The sequence below is a fragment of the Tenrec ecaudatus genome, chromosome 2 (assembly GCF_050624435.1).
Source record: "Tenrec ecaudatus isolate mTenEca1 chromosome 2, mTenEca1.hap1, whole genome shotgun sequence".
NCBI classification, from domain to species: Eukaryota; Metazoa; Chordata; class Mammalia; order Afrosoricida; family Tenrecidae; genus Tenrec; species Tenrec ecaudatus.
The window spans coordinates 191,575,366-191,594,892 of record NC_134531.1 but is presented as its reverse complement, the minus strand read 5'-3'; the positions used below and the strand labels follow the sequence as shown (position 1 = coordinate 191,594,892).

General features: G+C 61.8%; 1 protein-coding gene across 1 annotated transcript; it reads right to left on the bottom strand.

Moving 5' to 3' along the window:
* Nucleotides 1-55: 55 nt before the first annotated feature.
* UNC5A (unc-5 netrin receptor A) lies at nt 56-18,269 on the bottom strand. The gene is made up of 16 exons (XM_075542729.1): nt 18,226-18,269; nt 17,440-17,504; nt 15,305-15,538; nt 10,097-10,240; nt 9,831-9,934; nt 9,549-9,729; nt 8,036-8,200; nt 6,832-7,020; nt 6,421-6,723; nt 3,318-3,405; nt 2,933-3,101; nt 2,546-2,779; nt 2,262-2,411; nt 2,010-2,174; nt 1,417-1,595; nt 56-1,152 (listed from the first exon to the last, which is right to left on the bottom strand). Exons 1-16 carry the CDS (start codon nt 18,267-18,269, stop codon nt 987-989), a joined length of 2,580 nt encoding a protein of 859 aa, XP_075398844.1. The 3' UTR covers nt 56-986.
* Nucleotides 18,270-19,527: the final 1,258 nt, after the last annotated feature.

Sequence of the window (19,527 nt, the reverse complement as noted above, 5' to 3'; positions counted from 1 at the left end):
GGGTTAACAATATATATATATAATTTATTTACATTCACGTCCGCTAAAATCCCTACGCGCCCCGGCGGCCGGGCAAGGCTGTGTACATAAGGCCAAGTGCAAGGGCGTGAATGCACTTCAGACGGAGTCAGGACACAAACTTTGAGGGGCGGCCCTAGGGGGCTTGTCCAGCCCCGGGATGGGCACGCCTGGCACACGCACACGCCATTGCCCAGCACGGGGCTCCCATTGCATATTCACACACCCCGCCGGACAGGGCACCTGCGGCTGGGGTCTGGGGTGGGGAGAGCTGCTCATGTCCCTGGTGGGTGGGGCCAGGGCAGCATGTGAGAGGCAGATGTGTACAAACACTGGGGGTGGGGGCGTGAGGGACGTGGGCGGGACCCCGGTGCACAGGCGTGAGATGTGAAGGTGGTGGAGACGTGCGCGCGGTGGGGCGGGCGCGCACACGTGCCCGCGTGTGGCTGGGTGCCTGAGCCCAAAGGCCTTTCCTGCTCGCCCGGCCGTGCCCTTGGTCCCGCAGGCGTGGGCAGGCCCCTCAGACGTGCCCCTACCCAGCAGGCACAGAAACGTTTGCATAAGGTCCGGCTCAGGCAGGAGGCCGGGCGCGGCCCGAGCCCAGCGTGTGCGTGCATGTCCGCGTGCATGCGGAGCCCTGGCCAGGGGCAGGAGGAGAGGTAGCATCACGCGCGCACGCGCACACACGAATGGGCCTGGCCTGGCCTGGCTCCAGGCACTGTGTCCCTGGGCCCCTCCGGCAGGAGCAGAGTGGGAGCGGGTGGCAGTGCCAGCCTGACCAGGCAGGCTGTGGAGAGTGGGAGCGTGGGCAGGGTCTGAAGGACCGGCATTAAGGGACAGCATCAGCCAGGAGGAGGCCTGTCCACGCAGCTCTCCCTGGGATGGGTGGAGGGCCCCTGCCCAGCATCTGTTCATCCGTGGCCGGGGCCAAAGCTGGTGACAATGTAGACGTTCGTGGCCCGAGGGCCTCAGCACTCAGCCTCCGATACTGTGAAGAGGCCAGGATCTGGCTGACCCAGTCCAGTCACGGCTGCGGCCAGCTGGCTTAGGTTGCCGTTGGGAAAGTGTCTCGCCTCCCACAGGTTGAGGATCATGGCTGTGGGGCTGGGTTTGGAGGCAAAGAAGCTGAGATGGCTGCAGAGGGAGAGAGTCTGTCAGCGGGGGCCTCAACCCTAGCTGGCTGCATCTGGCACCACCAGCTCCAATCCCCCCCATCCCCCCGCTCCCCCTGCCACACACAGCCAGGCCAGACTTCTCCCTGCCAAGCACAAGGGGCTGCAGGTGGACACGGCTCAGGCCCCCCAGGGTCTGGACAGGAGGGGCCGCCTCCTATCCCCCTCCAGCTGGACTGCAGCCTGCCCTTGCACCCCCTGCCTCAGCCTGACAAGCCCCACCCACCTGTCCAGGTGGAGTTTCTGGGCCAGAGTCCGCCAGTCTGCACCCCGGCTGCAGGGCGGGTCTAGGCTGCTAATGATCTTCTGCCGAATGAGGAAGGGGATCTTGAAGGCACTGGGGCCCACCAGGGCTGGGACTCCCCCTTCACTCTCCAGAGCCAGCAGCTCAACAAACCTTGTGTCCTGGGGGAGGAAGCGGGACCTGTTGGAACCATACTTCCTGTCGGGCACCTCTGACAAGAGCACTTCCGGAGCCCTGAGGTGGGCCAGGTACCCCGGCTCCCTGGAACTCAGAGGAGCAGTGGCCTGCCCAAAGTTACACAACAATGGCCACCCTTCTTGCCTGCCCTTGCCACTCCGACTGGCCTGCCACACTCCTGCGCTGTCTCCTGCTCCCCCACTCCGTGTTCCCTGTCCTGTCCAACTGCCCTCCTGAGCCTGACTTCATCTGTGTGTACTTGCATTGGAGTAGCTTCCCAGGGCTCCCCTGGACGGGGTGTCCTGGGTGCGTTGGGAGCAGAGATGGGCAGGGCAGGCCCTCCATGTGGAGTATCCTGGGAGTGGTGTGAAGTCCCCCCCCCACAACCTCCTGGTCACCTTGGTGATGTTGAAGTTGATGTTGAAGCTCTGCCCGTCGCCCTCCACCTGCCACACCCACACCTTGCAGGCCAAGTCACTGGTGCTGGGGCTGACGCGCTCCAAGGTGAAGGTGCAGTGCAGGTATTGCTGTGTGCCGTTCCAGATGTGGTAAAAGGGGATCTCCTGCAGGGCAGGCCAGAAAGGGCGGGGATCCCTTGTCAGGTGTGCTGCCGGGCAGCCCGAGGGCTGGCTGGCAGGCCTGGCCCTTACCTGATAGCTGACGAGCAGCTTGCTCTTCCACAGGGAACTGGGCACGTCATGGATGGACAGGCGCAGGCTGTGGTAGCTGTCCTTAAAGTGCAGGACCCGGGGCTCCTGGATCAGCTGGCCGCCCATCTGCTTCTCCAACTGCACCACCTCCTGCAGAGCCCACGCTGGTCAGAGTGGCCCCGGGTGGTCCTGCGCCCCCATCCACCTTTGCAAGAAGGCCCCTGCCCAGGCACCTGGGGGAGCCCACAAGGCCTCCAGTGGCAGGGCCAGAGTCGTAGCAGTACCTTGAGGGCCTCATGGGTGTCATTCAGGCAATAGACCCGGATGTTGTACTCGAGGGAAGTGCATGCCATGGGCGCGAACAGGAGCAGTCGGAGGCGCTTGGCGGCAGCCACGCTGAGGGCCTCTCCCACCAGGGCGAAGCGGCCCAGCTGCTCAGTGAAGACGTAGCAGGCCCCGGCCTCCAGTTGGCAGTAGTAGAGGTGCGAGGGAGCCTCCTCGCCCAGGTGCAGCACGTCCTGCAGGTGGCCCCGGTGGTCAGCGCTCCAGCCACCCCCACCCCAGGCTACCACGCCAAGTGGCGGAGAGCCTCAGCCACAGGCACGGGGCCTCTCTACCTGGAGACCAGTGTTGGGGATGGTGGGCGAACTTGGGGACTCCCCTTGGCTCACCTCCCAGCTGCCCTCGCATGACTGTTTCTTGAGGCGCAGGCTCCAGCTCTCGGGGCTGGGCTCCCCGCAGTGGTCCATGGCCAGGATGACAGGCCGAGTGAGCAGGACTCCGGGGGGGCCGCAGCTAACGATGGGACTCAGCAGGGTCTGACAGCCGGCTAGGGGCAACCTCAAGTGGGGAAACAGGGGCCGGAAGGGAGAGGCATCAGTGGGTGGTGGTGGGAGCAGGCTGGGTGGGTTTGGGGTGAACCTCTCCCCCACCTCCTTGAGGCCAGGCCAGGCAGCAGCAGTGGTGGGAGGGGTCATCATGGTGACGGAAGGCAAGAAGGCAGGGCCCCAGTAAGCCCCTACCTCCCACCCCGAGCAGCACAGCCCATGCCCACACCTCACATCCTCGGGCTTGTGCAGCGTGAGGTAGATCTCGTAGATCTTCCCGCGGGGGATGGCATCTGGGGGGATGAGGAGGCTGATCCCTGCAACAAGATGGGGCTACCAGAGCTTACCTGCTGCAGTGGTAGGGCTCTTCCACTGCTCGTGGGGAGGGTCGCCCGTGCCAGCCTGCCCCGGGCACAGGGGAGCCTCAGCTTGCCCACAGGGATGGAACAGCTTCCACTTGCAGGCACGGCGCTGGGTCACAGGGGCCCCGAGAATGGCTGAGCACACCTAGTTAGCTGAAGCTCGAAAAATTCTGGAAAGAAGGGTACCACGTATGCTGTACCTACCTCTGATGTCACCCAGAAGTTCACTGGGTGTGACCCGCTCAGTTTCCTGGCCTGGCACGTGAGGCCCATCTGTCAGGCCTCAGCTGCCTCCCCGTGTGGCCCATATTGACTCCGTGGCCATTCCAGATCAGGGTCTCCCTGCTCCAGGGCCTCTTCCCTGTGGGCGGCCACCTCTGGGAACTCCCTGACACTCTGTGAGGCTCTGTCTCCCACCAGGCACTGGGCAGCCAGTTCCCCTGCAGTGAGGATGGGTGGGAACAGCACTTCTCGGTTGGGAAGCCCTCCCTAGCCTGGGAGCCGTTTCGGGTCCCTTGCTTCAGGCAGGTTCCTCTCTGAGCTGGGTGCAGAACTGAGGAGGAGCTGTTCCAGGCAGCAGGCAGTGAGTCAGACGCAGGAAGGACGGGGCTAGGGTGCTATCCCGGGGGTGGTCCTGCCCCCGACTGCCTTCCCCTTTCAGGACAGTGATAAGCATCTCCCGGAAACATATTGCGGAATCCCCAGCCCCTGTGCCTGTGATGGCTTTGCTTGGAAAGAGCACCCGAGGATGTGCTCCGTTAAATGAGCGTGAGGCCACTCTGGAGCAGGGTCAGTCCTGGCCCACATGCCTGGCGTCCTGGCCCACAAGGAGAAGAGCTGTGGAGACCCATGGAGGGAAAATGCCGCATAAGATGGGCGCCGAGAGAGATGGAGTCAGGCGCCAGCTGGAAGCCCGAGAGCTCCCAAGACCCTACGCAGAGGCTGGACAAACGCATCCTGGTGCCTTCAGAGAGGGCCCAGCCCAGCTGACTCCCTGCCCTCCCACTTCAGCCTCCACAGCCAGGATACAGGCACCCTGTTCCCAGAAGCCCCTGCTGTGTGGTCCTCTGTCAGGGCAGCCCTGGGAAGCCAACACAGACAGGGATCGCCCACGTCAGGAAGGGCTGGGGGGTGGGGGACGATGCAGGATTTGGGAAGGGAGACATCCTGTGACTGTACTCCCAGCCCCACAGCACCCGAGCAGAAATCCCTGCAGGAGGGTGGGGTTGGAACACCCTGAGGTGCCAGGAAACAGCCAGGAGAAGAAGCTACCGATCCACAGTCCCCTTGTTTGCTCCCACTGCCTCCTGGTCCCAGCATCACTTGGTGCTGATCCCAGACATTTGTGCCTAAGTTATCGGTGGGGGAAGTGGCGGGCAACCTGGGAATACGAATGGGGATGCTCTGGAAGTCAGTGGATGACATTCCAGGAAGCTCTTAGCCCAGTGAGGGCAGAAACCAGCTCCCAGTAGTGAAGGGCACTGGGGATCGCTGGAGAGCTCCCAGCCACTGCTGGGGGGGGGGGGCGCAGTGCACCTACTGTGGCGTGCAGTGTGATAGGGCTGTGCCAGTCCTGGCGGTGTATGCAGAGGAGGGCAAAAGGACAGAGAAAGCAAGATCTGGGGGTGGCGGGTGGGGTGGGGGAGAGCAGGTGGAGCACAGGGTCTTTGTAGGACAGTGACCAGTTCTAAAGGATAACTGTCCCGGCAAACGGGACATGCTGCTTTGGTCAAAGCTCACGAGCCTGTACAACATGCCGAGGAACCCTAATGTGAACTAGGACCTTTAGCAAATAATACCGGTCCCTCAGCTTCCCTGGTGTGCCGGGGACGCAAGAAGAGAATGGTGGGAGAAATATTATGTGGGTGTGAAGGGGAGGGGAGGAGTTGCTGTCCTTTCTGTGTGCCTTCTCTATAAACCTACCGGCTTTAAAAAGAACAGCTCATCCATCTGAGGAAGAGGCTGCAGCAGCGGAGGGGACAGGACCCGGGCTGACTTGGGCAGGAGAGGGGCACCGCCAGCTCCGGCTCCCATGACATGGACATTGGGAGGGATGTGGACTGGGCTGGGGCGGGGGGCTGGGAGGGAGGGAGCAGCATTGCGGCAGGGGCTGTTGATGAGAAAGGAGGACAGGGCTTGGTATCTGACTGAAGCCAGTGCAGGGGGTGAGTGGGCAACTGAGGAGAAGCAGGGGGTCAAGGTGACCCTGAGTTTCTGGCCTGAACAACTAGACTGGTGGGGCTGAGTTGGAACTCCCTGGGGGACATGGTTCCGGGGGAGCGTGGGAAACAGTTCTGCTTTAGGCAGGAGGAATTTGAGATGTGAGGCGGGCAGATGGAGTTGTCCAGGAGGCGGCGCCTCTGGGAGGCTGCCGGCTGGGCATGGAGGAGCAGGGGGGTTAAGCCCTGTGTGCTGGGGAGGTTGCTGGGGAGGTGGATACCAGGAGCGAAGCTCTGAGGAGTGTCTGCATTTAGGGAACAGGTACCAGGACCATTTGGAAAGGCCACAGAATCTGAGGGGATGGAGACTTTCAGGGCAGGAGTGACCAGTCACACCAGAGTGGGGGGGTGGGTGGTGAGCAGCAAACGCTCCAGACAAGCCCTCGCTGGGTTGTGGATTCACCCACACAGTCCACGTGCTGGTGGAAAGAACACCCCCCCACACACACACACACCCCCATACCTGGCTCCTGCCAGCCTTCCAGGAGTATGTGCACCCCAGAGTCCCGCATAGAGCCAGTACAAAGACTGATTGTCAGTATATCAGTGGACAGTGCTTCTTGTCCACACAGGCCACAAAAGAGCCAGCACCAGCACCACCACCACCCCAGCACCATGCCAGCCACTCCCCAGTCCTAACGCCACCCCTTCCTTTGCTGACTTTGGCCTTGGCTCAGCTCCTGGGGTGATGAGCCTGAGGGGTGTGGAGGACTTGGGGCTGGGAGGTAGAGGCCCTCAGGAGCTCTCCTACCTGTATTGGGAATCATCAGCCGGCCCCCGAGGAAGTTGAAGGTCCCGTAGGCCATGTTGCTGGTGCCGCGGGGCAGGGAGCGGAAGTAGTTCTGGGTGGAGAGGCGTGAGACAAAGTCCTCAGCTTCCGAGGTGGGTGAGCTGTGGCGCAGTGTGTGGCGGCCCCCGCCCAGAGGGCTGAGTAGGTGCCCATTGGAGAGCTGGAACTTGGGGCTAGGCCCGTCCTGCCGGGGACACAGGCTGCCTTGGTAGGTAGTGGTGGTGGTGCTGAGGTCAGGCTGGATGGTGAGCAGATGGGGGTTGTCTGCAACACCAGGACACAGTCAGGAGAGGAGTCCTGAGCACCTCCCCGCCTGGCACGGTCCCTGGCTGGGAGCCTGCTGAGGGGGTGCCGGGGGCGGACGGGCCGCACCTGCTTTGCTGGGTTTGATGCTAACAGGCTGGAAGCCTGAGGTGAGGATGGACGAGTCGGCCACGTCGGAGTCCAGCCCCTCCTTCTTGCGGCAGTACACCAGGATGAGGACGAGCAGCAGCAGCACCAGGCACACGGCCACCGCAATGAGGCCCACGTAGAGGGCCACGTCCTCGGGGCCGGAGGCGGCTGCGGGAGACAGGAGCCCGCGGGAGGGGCGGGTCGCAGGGCTCATTGCCCAGCTGAAGGAAGTTGGGAAGGAAGGGTCTGTACCCATGGAGGGAGGGGTCGACACTTCTGGGGAGTAAGCCATCTCTGGGCAAGGGACACTGGCTAGGATAAGGTGACTTGGGCACGGAGGGAGCATACACAGAGCCAGGTCTTAGGCCTGCACCTGCCCTCTTTTCTGTGTGCTTCTGAGCAGACTACAGCCTCACAAGGGCTTGGGGTCCATGCTGAGGTTGGCTCCAGGACAGGTGGGGAGCTCCTTCTCCAGGCCACCAACTTGTGACCCCCTCTTTGGGCACACCTATCTGTCTGCTGCCTGGTAGGTCGCAGGGCCAGGAAGAAGTGTGTGTGGGGGGGGGGTAAGGGGGTGGCGGTTCTTCTCCTTGTCCCGTCCCAGGACCTGGGGAGGAGGGGAGGAGGTGATTGACTGCTCAGAGGGAGTGATATTGATTTTTAGACGAGTTTTGCATAATGGAAGAAATGTCCATCAGAAAGGAATTGACACAGATAATTAGGTTTTTAATTGAAAGAATGGGGGAGGGTGTGTTCTAGAGAAAAAGCCCAACTGAGATCTTTAATTGTTAGTGATGGCCTTGTAATTAACAGGCCGCACATGCCTGTCACCCCCAAAGGACTTTCTGGTGTCTCGGGGGCGGTGGGGATGAAGGTGCAGGCTGTGGGGCTGGGGAGGTATTGAGTGCAGGTATGCAGATGGGGGTGTATGAGTCAGGCATTTCTCAGGCGAGGCGGGTGGGCAGCAGGAACTATCAGGGCATGTGTATGGGCACCTATGTGGGTGTCTCAGGGATGAAGGGGTCCCTGAGGGCCTTGTGCTTTGAAGGGGGGATTCAGCCTTGGCCAGGGAATGACCTGTAGCTGCAATCTGTCCAGAATGGGGTAGTGAGAGGTTGGGGGCCCCAGGGGCAAGGGCCACACTGTCCAAGGTAGACAGGCCTCAAGGGGCGGGAGGACTCACTGTGCACACACAGCTCACTGGTGCAGTTGCGGGTGTCCAGGTCGACGCCTGGGCACTCCTCGCCTCCGTTTCGGGGTGCGGGGTCAGCGCACTCTCGGCTCCGCCAGTGCGTGCAGTCCAGTCCGCAGGCTGACCACTTGCTCCATGGGCTCCAGCTGCCATCCACTGCACACGAGACAGATGCGAACAGAGGGAGCAGCCCATCAGCTACAAGGACCAACCTGGACAGTCTGTGCTGTGACCCTGCTGGGTGTCCGGAGCAGGCAGGACTGGCTGGCTGGGCCTTGGGGTGCAAAGCCAGACCTAGGCCCCCCTGTGTGCCCCGGGCTTGTGTCCTGTGGGCCTGATGACGCATGCTAATGAGGAGGGAGGCACAGATGACACCAGGACTGCTCGCTCTGCACACGCCAAGGAGGTTGCCTGGCCCCGGGTTGCTGCGCTCTTAGGTCCCAGATGACTTTTGTGAGTCCAGGTAGGTCCCTGCAGGGGCCCCAGGCTGAGCCCTGTCTTACCCCATGCCATCTCCTGACTCTGCCCTCCGCCTGCAGCCCCACCTCATCTCTGAGTGGCGCTCCAGCACTGCCGACCGAGCCTGGACTCTGCCACAGGATGGGCCGGGTCTCGGCCCTGGACGGTCTGTCCCTGATTGCAGGCAGGTGGGATGGAGCCATGGGTGGGCAGCTGGTGGCGAGATGGAGCCGGGCACGGAGATGGCGTGGTGAGAGCGATGCGGGGCGGCAGCCACTGGTACCTGGGCACAGGGTGGCGCAGGCTGTTTTCTGGACATTCTGCCCCTCACAGAAGGCGCCCCCGTTGAGAGGTGCCGGGTTGGTGCAGCTCCGGCTCCGTTTCTGCCAACCGCGCCCACAGCTGGCGCTGCAGAGGGACCACTCGGTCCACGTCGACCACCCACCGTTCACTGGCCGGACAGAGAGGGACTGGGGTCAGGGAGTAGGGGCTTCCTGCTGGCCTGGGGGGTGGGGCCTGGAGTGTGGGGGCGGGTCCTAGCAGGATTAGGTTGGCGGGCAGGGCCTGGAGTGTGGGAGTAGGGACCTAGCAGGCTGAGGCTGGTCTGGGAGAGGAGGTCACTCTCTGGGGGGTGCTGGCTCCCAGGGGGTGGCAGCATCCACTTGGTTGTCCTCCCTCCTTTCAGGACTGTAGGCACTCAGGGCAAAGGGACTGCTCTGCCAGCTCAGCCTTTCAGGGATGACCCTCCCTCTGCCTGCTCTTGGTGGGGTACCCTGAACCCCTCAACTCTACCTCCCGCCTTTGGGGACAGGATGTGGTCTGCCATCTTTTCTAGACTCCCGTCCTGTCCCCTCATGCTCCCTCTGTACAAGGCCCCTACCCGCAGGACCAACCCTGTAAATACTTAAGGGATGTCCTGCTCATCCACTGACCAGCATGCTCCTGGGCCCCACAGCCCAGCCAGCCCCGCCCCGGCGCGCCAGTCAAGCCCGCACATGGCCCTCGCCCCGCCCCGTCGGGGCACCCTGTGCGCAGGCCCACCCACCGTAGACGATGACCGCCGCCGAGGCGCTCCGGCGGCGCGCCACGATGTTCTTGGCCACGCAGGTGTAGTTGGCTGTGTCGGCCAGGCGGGCCTGCCGCACCACCAGGCTGTGCTCCCGGGTGATGTACACATTGGGATCCAGTGCCGGGTCCACCAGGTCCTCGTTCCGGAGCCACTCCACCTGGGTGAGGGAGCCAGGTTGCTTCGCACCCACAGGCGCGGATGGCAGGGGACAAACAGGTGAGATCGCCCCCCTGTGGAGTGGGCCCTGGCTGATCTCACCTGGGCTGGGGGGATGCCCTCGGGTGGGCGGCACGGCAGCACGATGCCCTGCTCCAGGGATACCTCCTTGGCCAGCGGCTCCTGCTCAAAGTTCTTGCGCAGGTCTGCGGAGGACAACCAGAGAGGCCCTGTCCCAGTGCCCTGTCCCAGCAGGGCATCAGGGGGCCGGGCACTTCCTCCAGCCACCAGGCTAGGGCGGCGGGGACCAGTGACAGGACCCTCTCCTCCAGGAAGCGACCCTCCGCCTCCAGCCCCGGGACACTCACAGGCGATACGGATGTAGGCTTTCTGGCTCTTGGTGGTGCCGGAGGAGCTCCAGGCCACGCACTGGCACCAGTACTCCTCCAGCCCAAACACCTTCTCCACCTGCTGCCGCGACACGTTGATGCGCACCTCCATGGCTGGCAGCCCTGTGGGGAGCACAGGGTGAGCACACAGCCTCTCCCAGGCCCGCTGCCAGGTGTGAGACCACACACTGCAGCCACTCCCCAGACTCCAGAGGAAACTGTGGGGGACAGGGGTGCTCAGGAGCTTCCACTCTTTACACTTCTTTTAAAACCAGAAGTTGGCTTCCTACAGCCCTGTAGAGTATGATAGGGCTTTGCATGGTTGTCTCAGACACATTGCACAAGAGGAGCTTTGGGCCACAGAGTCCAGCCTCCAAAGACATTGGGGAGCATTTGGGGGTGGGGGAAGCAGCTGGGCTGAGCTCTGGGGCTCTGTGGGTGAAGAAAAGGTGAGAAAGGATCTGGCAGCTCTCACCCCCCGGGGGTTAGCAGGTAGCAACTGACATGTAATAATATAATCACAGCCATCAGCACTCTAATTACAGTGATAATGGAATATAATGACAGACCCCGGGACTCTGGGGAGGCTGGTTATCTTATTTAACCCACGGCTTGGGTAGGTGTTGCTCCCACTCTGTGGATGAGGAAAGTGAGGCCCAATGCTGAGTGGCACGCTGTCTGTGTGCACCCAGGGCCGTCTGACTTCAGGGTCCTCAGAGCACCTGCAGTTACCCAGGGCGGGGTGCCCAGTGAAGGAGGAGCACTGCGGGAAGAGGGTGAAGGGGTGGGAGGAGCGACTGATGGCCTGGGAGGAGCCTCAGACCTTGCCTCCTGGAGGCTGCTACACCCGAGCCAGAGGTAGAGGCGTGCTTGGGAGGATGCAGGCCCCCAGGAACCAGGAAGGCAACGGCCAGTCCTCTAGCCACCTGGCTGGCAGCCAAAGCCGGTGTCCCCAGGAGTGAGAAAAGACTGTTTGTTTCCAATTCCTCCTCCTCCTGACCCCAATTTCCCTCGGGTCACTGGCTTATCAGAAAGAGGGAAGAGAAGCCCGGCTGCCAATGTGTCTCCATTGTTAACAGAGAAATTCAATTAGGGTTGCAGCATGGGCGGAGCAGGCCCAGCTGAGCCGTGCTGGGGGGCTAGACTCTCTCCTTCCTAATTTCTCCACCTTGTCTTTCCTTGGCCCCTTCCTGGACCCCTCTTCTCCACTATCTGCTCTCCCACGGGGCCCAGTTCTTCCATTGTGCAGTCCTGTCCCCACCCTGGTCCAGTCCTCCCAGGAGATGAGGTGCCACTGGGTTGAGGTCACTCTTCGCTGGGCCCTGCCTGGCTCCTGACTGCTCCTCCCCTGCATTTGGTATACACAGTCCTGTGGGCTGGGATCCGGGTGAGAACCAAGAGCACCACACAAGGACCCCAGCATAGGACAGGGTCCCATGGGTCAAACCGGTGGCGGAGACATGGGCACTCTTGCTGCTTTTAATCTCTGGTGTCAAGTTCGGGAAAGCACCAGAACTTTCTAACCTGGATACTTCTCCTCCCCTGGGGGGACAGGAGGATGAAGCCCCCACCGCCACCCCCGTTCCCTCACACCCATCCAGGCAGCTCAGCTTGAAAACAGCACCCACCCTACCTTCTATCCTGCCGCCTCCCCTTCTTCTTCCACTGCCAGAAAGGAGGAGAACCAAGTCTGTCCAGTCCCAGCTCCAGACAGGGACCCTGCCACTCGGGAAGGCCTGTGTCCTCCTCCCCCAGTAGGGACATAGGCTGGACTTCCCTGAGCGGCATCCCTCGTGAAAGCAGAGTCTCGGGTCTGGCCAGCCTTGGGGAGAGGGAGCAGGAAGAGTCTCAGAGGGACGGGGGTGTGCAAGAGTGCAGCGGGGGCCCTGATGTGAGGATAAACTCGGATTCTGGGCCAACAGGGGCCAGTGGGTGGTTCAGGGTTGGCTGAGAGCTCCAAGGCCAAGCTCAGCTCCAGGCGTCCACCTTCTTTCTGCTTCTAATAACCAGCAAATTAACAATTTAACATCAAATTATCTTCCCAGACCCGACTCCAGAAGCTAGGTTTACAGAAGTGTGGACTCTGCCAGCGCAGCCAGCTTGCTGTCAGCATCTGGAGGTTCTGGTGAGCCCGGCCCTCTTGGGGGAGATGAGGGTGAGTGGGGTGGATTGACCTCTCTGATCCCTGCCACTCCTGTCTGCTCAGACGGGTAAGGTTCAGGGTCTCTGGTCTGCGCCCCTGTGTGGTGGGCACTACCACCACAGGATCTGTTGTGGGTGTGTAAGGGAAGCCTTCCTCTTCCCCTCAAAACCCCCAATGGGTTTGGGTTGAGAAATCAATCGGATCGATGAAAATTCAGCCGAGTCCTCTGCGGCAGATGTGCGGTTGGCTGCTTAGGGCAGGAGACAGAAGGTGGCTACGAGGTGAGATGGATTTGCACAGAGAAAAGCTATGTGGGCCTGTGTGTGGGTACAGGAGGTGGGGTGGATATGGGTGGGTGATGGGGCTCTTGGGGCCCTAGTAAGCCCACCAGGCCTGTGAACGCTCATTCCGGTCAGGGGCAAGGATCTTAGCCAAGGCACAAACTCAAGACCTGGTGGTGGCAGGAATTTTTCAGAAAGGTAGGGGTGTTTGTGGAAAGGCAGATGGTACATTCTGGAGGCAGGGAGCAGAGCTACACTGGCCTGGGGCCTTCCAGAAGGTTCCAGAGCAGGCCTTCCAGGCTGAAGGCCAGTCCCTGGCTGGAGGTACCCCCTGAACATCTGCTATCTCGTACTACAGAGTGGCACTGGGCCCCAGAGTGGGGGGAGAGACAGACTTCAAGGGGTGGGCTCCAGGTGAGTGACTTTGTACAGCAGGGTCCCCTCTACCAACCTGCAAAAGGGCTCTCCTTTCCCCAGTGTGCCCATGAGGGAGCTGAGGTCCCAGGAGGGGAGGGGACCATCTGTAGCAGCCCATCCCACAGGGACAATATGGGTGCTAATTGACCTTGGGCCCTAGAGCTGCCCATGTGGGCAGGAGGCCATGAGCATCTCTGTGGAGAGAGATGATGATGACGCTGCTGCACAAATCACAGACTTGTCACTGACCCCCTCCTGAAGGTCAGGAGCAGAGCTGGCCTACGTGCCTGGAGAGCTTTGGGGTTATATTCCTCGTGTCTCACCCAGCGCCCAGTGAACACACACACTGCCAACCAGAGGCTGGAAGGCTGAGTAGCACCCCTACCCCCACCCACCTGTCCCTGTCCCCCTTTGCTTCTGGAAGCCCGGCTCACACACACACACAGTTGCCCTGGGTCAGCGGTGACTCCATGGCAACCAGTGGAACCCAGGGGCTGGCAAGCCCCTAGGTGCTCGTTGACACTGAAGGCCTGAGTGACAGGAGGTGCAGCCAGCGGGCATGCACAGGGCTGGGCAGGGGGGGGCAGGGAAAGCCTGTGAGCTGAGCTGACATTTGGGCAGAGAGGGGGATGTGCGTGACTTCTGGTAGACCAGGAAACCTGGATGGGGCCCAGGACTCTATCTCACCTGTGAACTAAGAAGTGGGTGTAGAGGACTCATTTGAATGCGCCTACACCCAGGGCTCTTCAGCGCCCCTCCTGGACTGCTGCAAGCGCTTCCAGCTCCTCTTCCAGGCTTCCCTCTGCCTGGCCAGCATGGTCTTCCCACTGGTCGAGGCTGCCACAACCCTCTCTGCCTCATGCCTTTCCCAGGGGAAGCAGCTTCCTGGTCCTTGCTGCTGTCCAGGCTCACCTCTCCCAAGCAGTGAGCCCCAGCCCCAGCCCTTCCTAGTCCAGACTCAGCCGCATCCTGGCCCAGCCTCAGTCTCAGCCCCAGCCCCAGCCTCAGCTCTGCCCCAGCCCTACCCAGCTCCAGCCCCAGCCTCAGCCTTGCCCCAGTCCAGTCCAGCCTCAGTCCTGCCCAGCCCAGCCCTGCTCTGCCTAGCCTCAGCCCCAGCCCAGCCTCAGCCTCAGTCCTGCCCAGCCCAGCCCAGCCCTACTCTGCCTACCCTCAACCCCAGCCCAGCCCCAGCCTTAGCCTCAGCCCCAGCCTCAGCCCAGCCTTGCCCCAGCCAGAAGGTGAGTGGTTTGAGCCAACAGGGGCTCCAGATGTGTTCCCGTAAAGGCTGCAGCCTGGGCATTCCTGTGGGTACTCTGCTCTGCCTTCGGGTTGCTGTGAGTCTGAGACAACCCAGGCCCTATGTCCATGAGCGAGGAGCAGAGGCTGCGGTGAGCTCCTGCCTGGCCCGCTGCTGGGCCTGCTTCGGGGAGCGGGCACCCTCTCAGGGTTCACTGTATGCCTTCATGCCCACCTACTGCTGGGACCAGCTATAATGGGTGAGGGGTGGCCAGGGAAGGGCTGGCCCTGTCCTATACACCCTTCTCCACTCTCAGTAGATCTCCTTTCCTCAATGTCTTGAGGCGGGGCTCCTCCCATCAGCCCCTACATTTATGTCTGAGGGTCACCCATCACTCTGGTCAACTCATGGGACAGTGACATCACTCTGGAGCCCAGTGGGTGAATCCAGGTAGCATCTGTGCCCTGGCTCATGTCCTTGGCCTTGCTTGTGGATATACCCTTTGCCCGGACACTTCCCCTCTCCTGAACAATCCATCTGTTTCCGTCTGTCCCATGTCACCGCCCCAAAGCCTGCAGGCAGCTCAGTCCTGCTGTCCCTGAGCTACCACTGTCCCTTGGGACGCACACAGTGGTCTGTCTGTGAGGTCAGGGCTGTGTCCCCAGCAAGGGAGCTGGTGCTCCACAGGTTGTTGGGGACACACTTGTGAGAACGAATGGATGGACAGACAGATGCTGTGCTAATAAACATGCACAGAGAGCGAGCATGGAATCCCAGCTCTGGGACTCCCTGACCCTCTGGGACCCTCTGCTCTGCTCAGCCAGGCTCAGGCTCAGGCACACCAGAGGCCACTCGCCCCTCAGCCACCTACTGCCTGAGCCCAGTGGCCAGGTCCCCTCCACAGTTCCTGGGATGTTGGAGAGAATGGCTCTCGTCACTCTGTGAGCTCAGAGGCGGGTGGGGGGTGGGAAGGGGCCCTCGCTGTGGGAATCCTGACCCTCCAGGGGACCTGGGGATGGAGCCAGGGATGGAGGTGATCTGAGGCAAGGGGATGGTGGGTGCACTGCTGCCACCGCCTCCCCCCACCCCAGCTCGGCCGCCCCTCTCACCACTGCTCCCATCGGTGCTGCGCTCGATCACGTGGTCCACCTGGCGCACCCACTCCCCGTTGCACTTGAAGAAGATCTGGGTGGCGGGCGCAGCCTTGCACTGGAGCAGCACCGGCTTGTTCTTGACAATGTACACATCCTCAGGCTCCACCAGGAAATGGGGCAGCAGGTCTGGGTTGCCGCCGGGCACTGGGTTGGGCACCGGGTTGGCCACTGTGGCACTCTGCTGGGCACCTGTGTGGGGCAGAAGAGGAAGGTGAATGGGCTTCTGGGGCCAGGGTCAATGGACGGGGACAGTTGGCAGAACTGGGCAAAGCCGATGGGAAGACAGCAGGCCCGGCTCCTGAATGCCTGCCCTGGGCCTCAGTGCTTCCCTCTGCAAAATCGGGGCTGACCAAGCCCACTCACTTTTGAAGATGCTGGTGGATGGCTTAACTGAGGCCATACCAGCCATCCCAGCAAGCCCTCAATCGAGGCGGTGGCCAGTGCATGTTGGCATTCTACCATGTGACTCTCCTAGTAGAGGCCCACGGCCCCTGGGTGCCCCAAAGGCCTAGGCAATTGACTACTAACCAACACTTGATGGCTCAAGTTCAGATCCACCCAGGGGTGCCTCAGAGGAAAGACCTGGCAACATTCGCTAAAGGCCAGTGGGAACCCTGTGCAATGCAGGTCTTCCATGTGCACAGGGTGTCACTCAGTGGAAGCAAAGGGCTGGCCAGTTTGGTTTTTCGGGTGTAGCCTCTGCAGAGGGGCACTCAGCCCAGGGAGGCTGGAGGGCATTGGGGAGGGCCGACAGCCTGGGGAGCAGCTGGGTGGGGCAGGGGTTGCCCGGTACAGTTGCTAAACACCAAGTGAATGTGAGGGGCCCTTGCAGGAGTGCTGGGGAGCACTATGACAGGAGAGGGGTGGGGGAAGAGGCGGGGGAAGGGGCATGCACAGGTGGGTGAGAGCAAAGAAGATCAGTCTGAGAGCCTGAGGTTTGACCGAAAACCACAACCAGCCCACAAGTCATTTGTTGCTAATTACACAGGTAATTGGCTTTGAGGCACTGGTGGAGGTAACCCCCTAGCAGTCTGGCCCGTCTGCTCTCACCAGGGCCCCTGGGAGGGTGGTGGTGGGGTGGAGTGAGTACCTCCAGCTTTGCCCTGCCCCCACACCCACCAACCAGGCGCTGGGCTGGGCAGCACTTCCTTCCCCTCAGGGCTGAGGTGACTGCCCCCACCAGCCCAACCCAGAAATGAAGGGGACCTCTGGGCATCCAGGGGAGGAACTGGGAGACTAGCTGCTCCCCCCTGGGCCAGTGGTCTGCTCTGGAAGGTGCCTCCCCACCCAGGGCACACCCTGGGCCAGTTGACCCCTGCCCTCCTGTTTGCACTGGGCTGTGGGCAGGACCTCTTTCCAATGTAGGAGCCCACCCCGCTCCAGCACAGGACTCTCTGATCGTGGGGTGTTGAGGGGGTGTGCCCTGAGACGGAGGACTGCCAGCCTCAGCAGGCATGATGTGGGGCATTGCCGCCTTCAGCTCAGGGCTCTCCTCCCCCTACCTGCAGGGGTAGGGCCTCAATCTGTTCCACTGACAGGGACAGGCGACTTGTACAAAAGCTCAAGGTCACTCGATGGAACAGCCCCTGCCCCCAGGATGGTGTGGGTACAGCTGAGGGTACCACCTGCCTGGGGTCAGTGCCCAAGCACTGGCCGCCCTGGCCTCACATGGCTACTGGGCTGCCTTCTGGATTGGCTCTCAGAGCCTAAGGGAGGGAGGGAGAAAGGGAGGCCCAGCCATGCAGGGGTCAGTTGCCACAGGGGCAGTGGGGGCAGTGAGGGGGGGGCATTTCTGACAAAGCGGTGTGCCAGTATCAGGTCGACCACCCTGTCTGGCCTCCCTGCCCCTGCTCAGCCCGGACTAGGCTCTGGCCTCTCTGCAGTGTGTCTCTCCTCCGGGCCTTTCTCTGGGAGCCGACCCGTTTGAGCGCCCTGACGTGCCGCACAGGCCAGGCTGCCTGAACCATGTCCCCCCAAAACCCCAGGGGAACTCCGGACTGTGTTTGGTGGGGGCTGCCACCTGACCCTTCTGTTAGCTGTGCCTGTTCTTCCCAGTTTCCTGCTATACAGCCCCATTTCAGGCCCCTGACCCCACTGCAGGTGCAGCCGAAGGGACGCCAAGGCCACTTCTGTGTCTGGAGGTCCAGCAGATATCCTGGGGCCCAGAGAGTGATGGACGGGGACACCCCAGCACCTCCACAGACCCCAGAAGGGACCTTACATGGGGGCAGGAGGCCTGCCTTGCCTTACCCCCCACCACACCGAGCAGAGACCCTACAGGAGGCTCTGTGCCCATCAGTGGGGGCAGGGATCCCCCACTGGGCTGCATGGCAGGGCATGTGTGCGCGCCCCCTGACCTCCCTATTGATCCACCACACCAAGCGCTGCTCTCGTCTGCTGCGCTGAATCCAGGGCCGTCCTTCATGTCTGCATTTAACTGCTAATGAAAAAGAAATGTACTGTGACCAATGAGGGACATAGCTCACTTCTCAGGGCCTCCTCGCCATGCAGTGATGCCGAGGACTCCCCTCTCGGCCCTGGGGGCACTTGCAGGAGGCTCAGAGGTGCTTCTGGGCTGCAGCTCTGCCCTCTAGCAAGGACGCGGGCTATATCGCCTCGACTGGAGGTCCCCAGGGGCCTGTCCTCACCCCCACGGTTCCAGTTAGGCCTCTGGCATGGCAGGGTCCCACGTCACTCCTCTAGCAGCCACCCTGGGCGGTCCCCTGCTTTGTGGGGTTTGCTTATTGAAGGTGACACACAGGCTGCGCATGCGCAGTGCCAGGCGATGGGCCTTCCCACCGGAACGCGCTCCCGTTCCTCACAGTCCCTCTCGCTCCCTATTGCCTCACCCTGGGCCACTTTCATTGTCTGCCTACCTGGTGGCTTCCCCAATGGGGTCAAAGGCTGAGAGTTCAGCCATCTGCCCAGTCAGCCCTCAGCTCCCTCCCACCAGCTGCCCCTTGCCCACCCTCCTCCCCATGCACGTCTTTGTTCCTGTCTGAAACCCCCTCCTCCTTCCACCAGGACAGCCCCCTTTCCTCCTCAGACCTAGTCCCCATGTCCCTCCTGGACAGAGTGCTCCACCGCTGCCTCCCTGGACAGTACACTGACCCACCCTCTCGGCGCATGTCCGCGGCAAGCGGGCAGCTGAGGCGCCTGTCTCCCCCCGCCCCCCGACGCCCAGAAAGTTCGCCAAATGCAGCATTAGTGACTGGGGACACCTGTTACTGCTGCTACCTGTTACAGGAGTGGCGAGAAAGCACCCCATGGGCGGTGTGCTGGGGCTGCAGGAAGGCAGGAACCAGGTGGGCTAGGCAGGGTCTCTCAGGTCCCCTATGCCACCCACGCCAGAGGGGGCCGCGGCACAAATGTGGTGGCAGTGGAGTAGGGAGAGGAGACTCGAAGGGCGTGCATCAGAGAGGAAGCAGGGCATGGCTCCTTGAGGAGACTGCTGTGGGTGCCCAGTGGAGGTGGCCAGGCTGGGCCCAGATCCACTTGTCTATCTGGGATGCTCATTAGCAAAGGCATCCCCTCCTCCAGGAGGCCATCCTTGATCCCCACGGTCACCTGCCAACCTGCAGGCACAAGCACATTGCTGCCTGTTAGACAGCTCCCTTCTTTCTTAGGACTGGCCTGGGCCCAGGGCCAGTGAGGTACTTGTGCCAGCCCTGATGCCAGTGGGGTGGGGTGTTACTAGCCTGGGTGCTGGTGGGGTGTCACTGGTCTGGGTGCTGGTGGGGTGTCATTGACCTGGGTGCTGGTGGGGTGTCACTGGGCTGTCCCTGACACTGGTGGACATTTACAGAGAGCCTGAATGCCAACCTCTCTTCCTCCTTGCATCTCAGCAGATCTGCCAGCACAGCCCCTTACTTTGTCCTGCAGGGAGACCCCGGCCTGGTTGGGGGTGGATGCGCTCTGGGCTGCCTGCAGTGCCTGCACACTGCTGTCTCAGGGACAGGCCCCCTCTCCTCACCTGCAGCTTGCTGCTGAGCCCTACCTGCGCAGCACGGAGGCCCAAGCCGGGTGTGAAAGTGCTTTCAGATGTTTTATTTTTAAAAGCACCAGGAAAATATGAGGTGCGATTAATCAAGCTATTAATGAACCCATATTTACTGGCTGAGGAGCCTGGCGATGGAGCACTTCTCCCTGGCTGAGCCCCTGTCTGCCCCTCCCGGTGG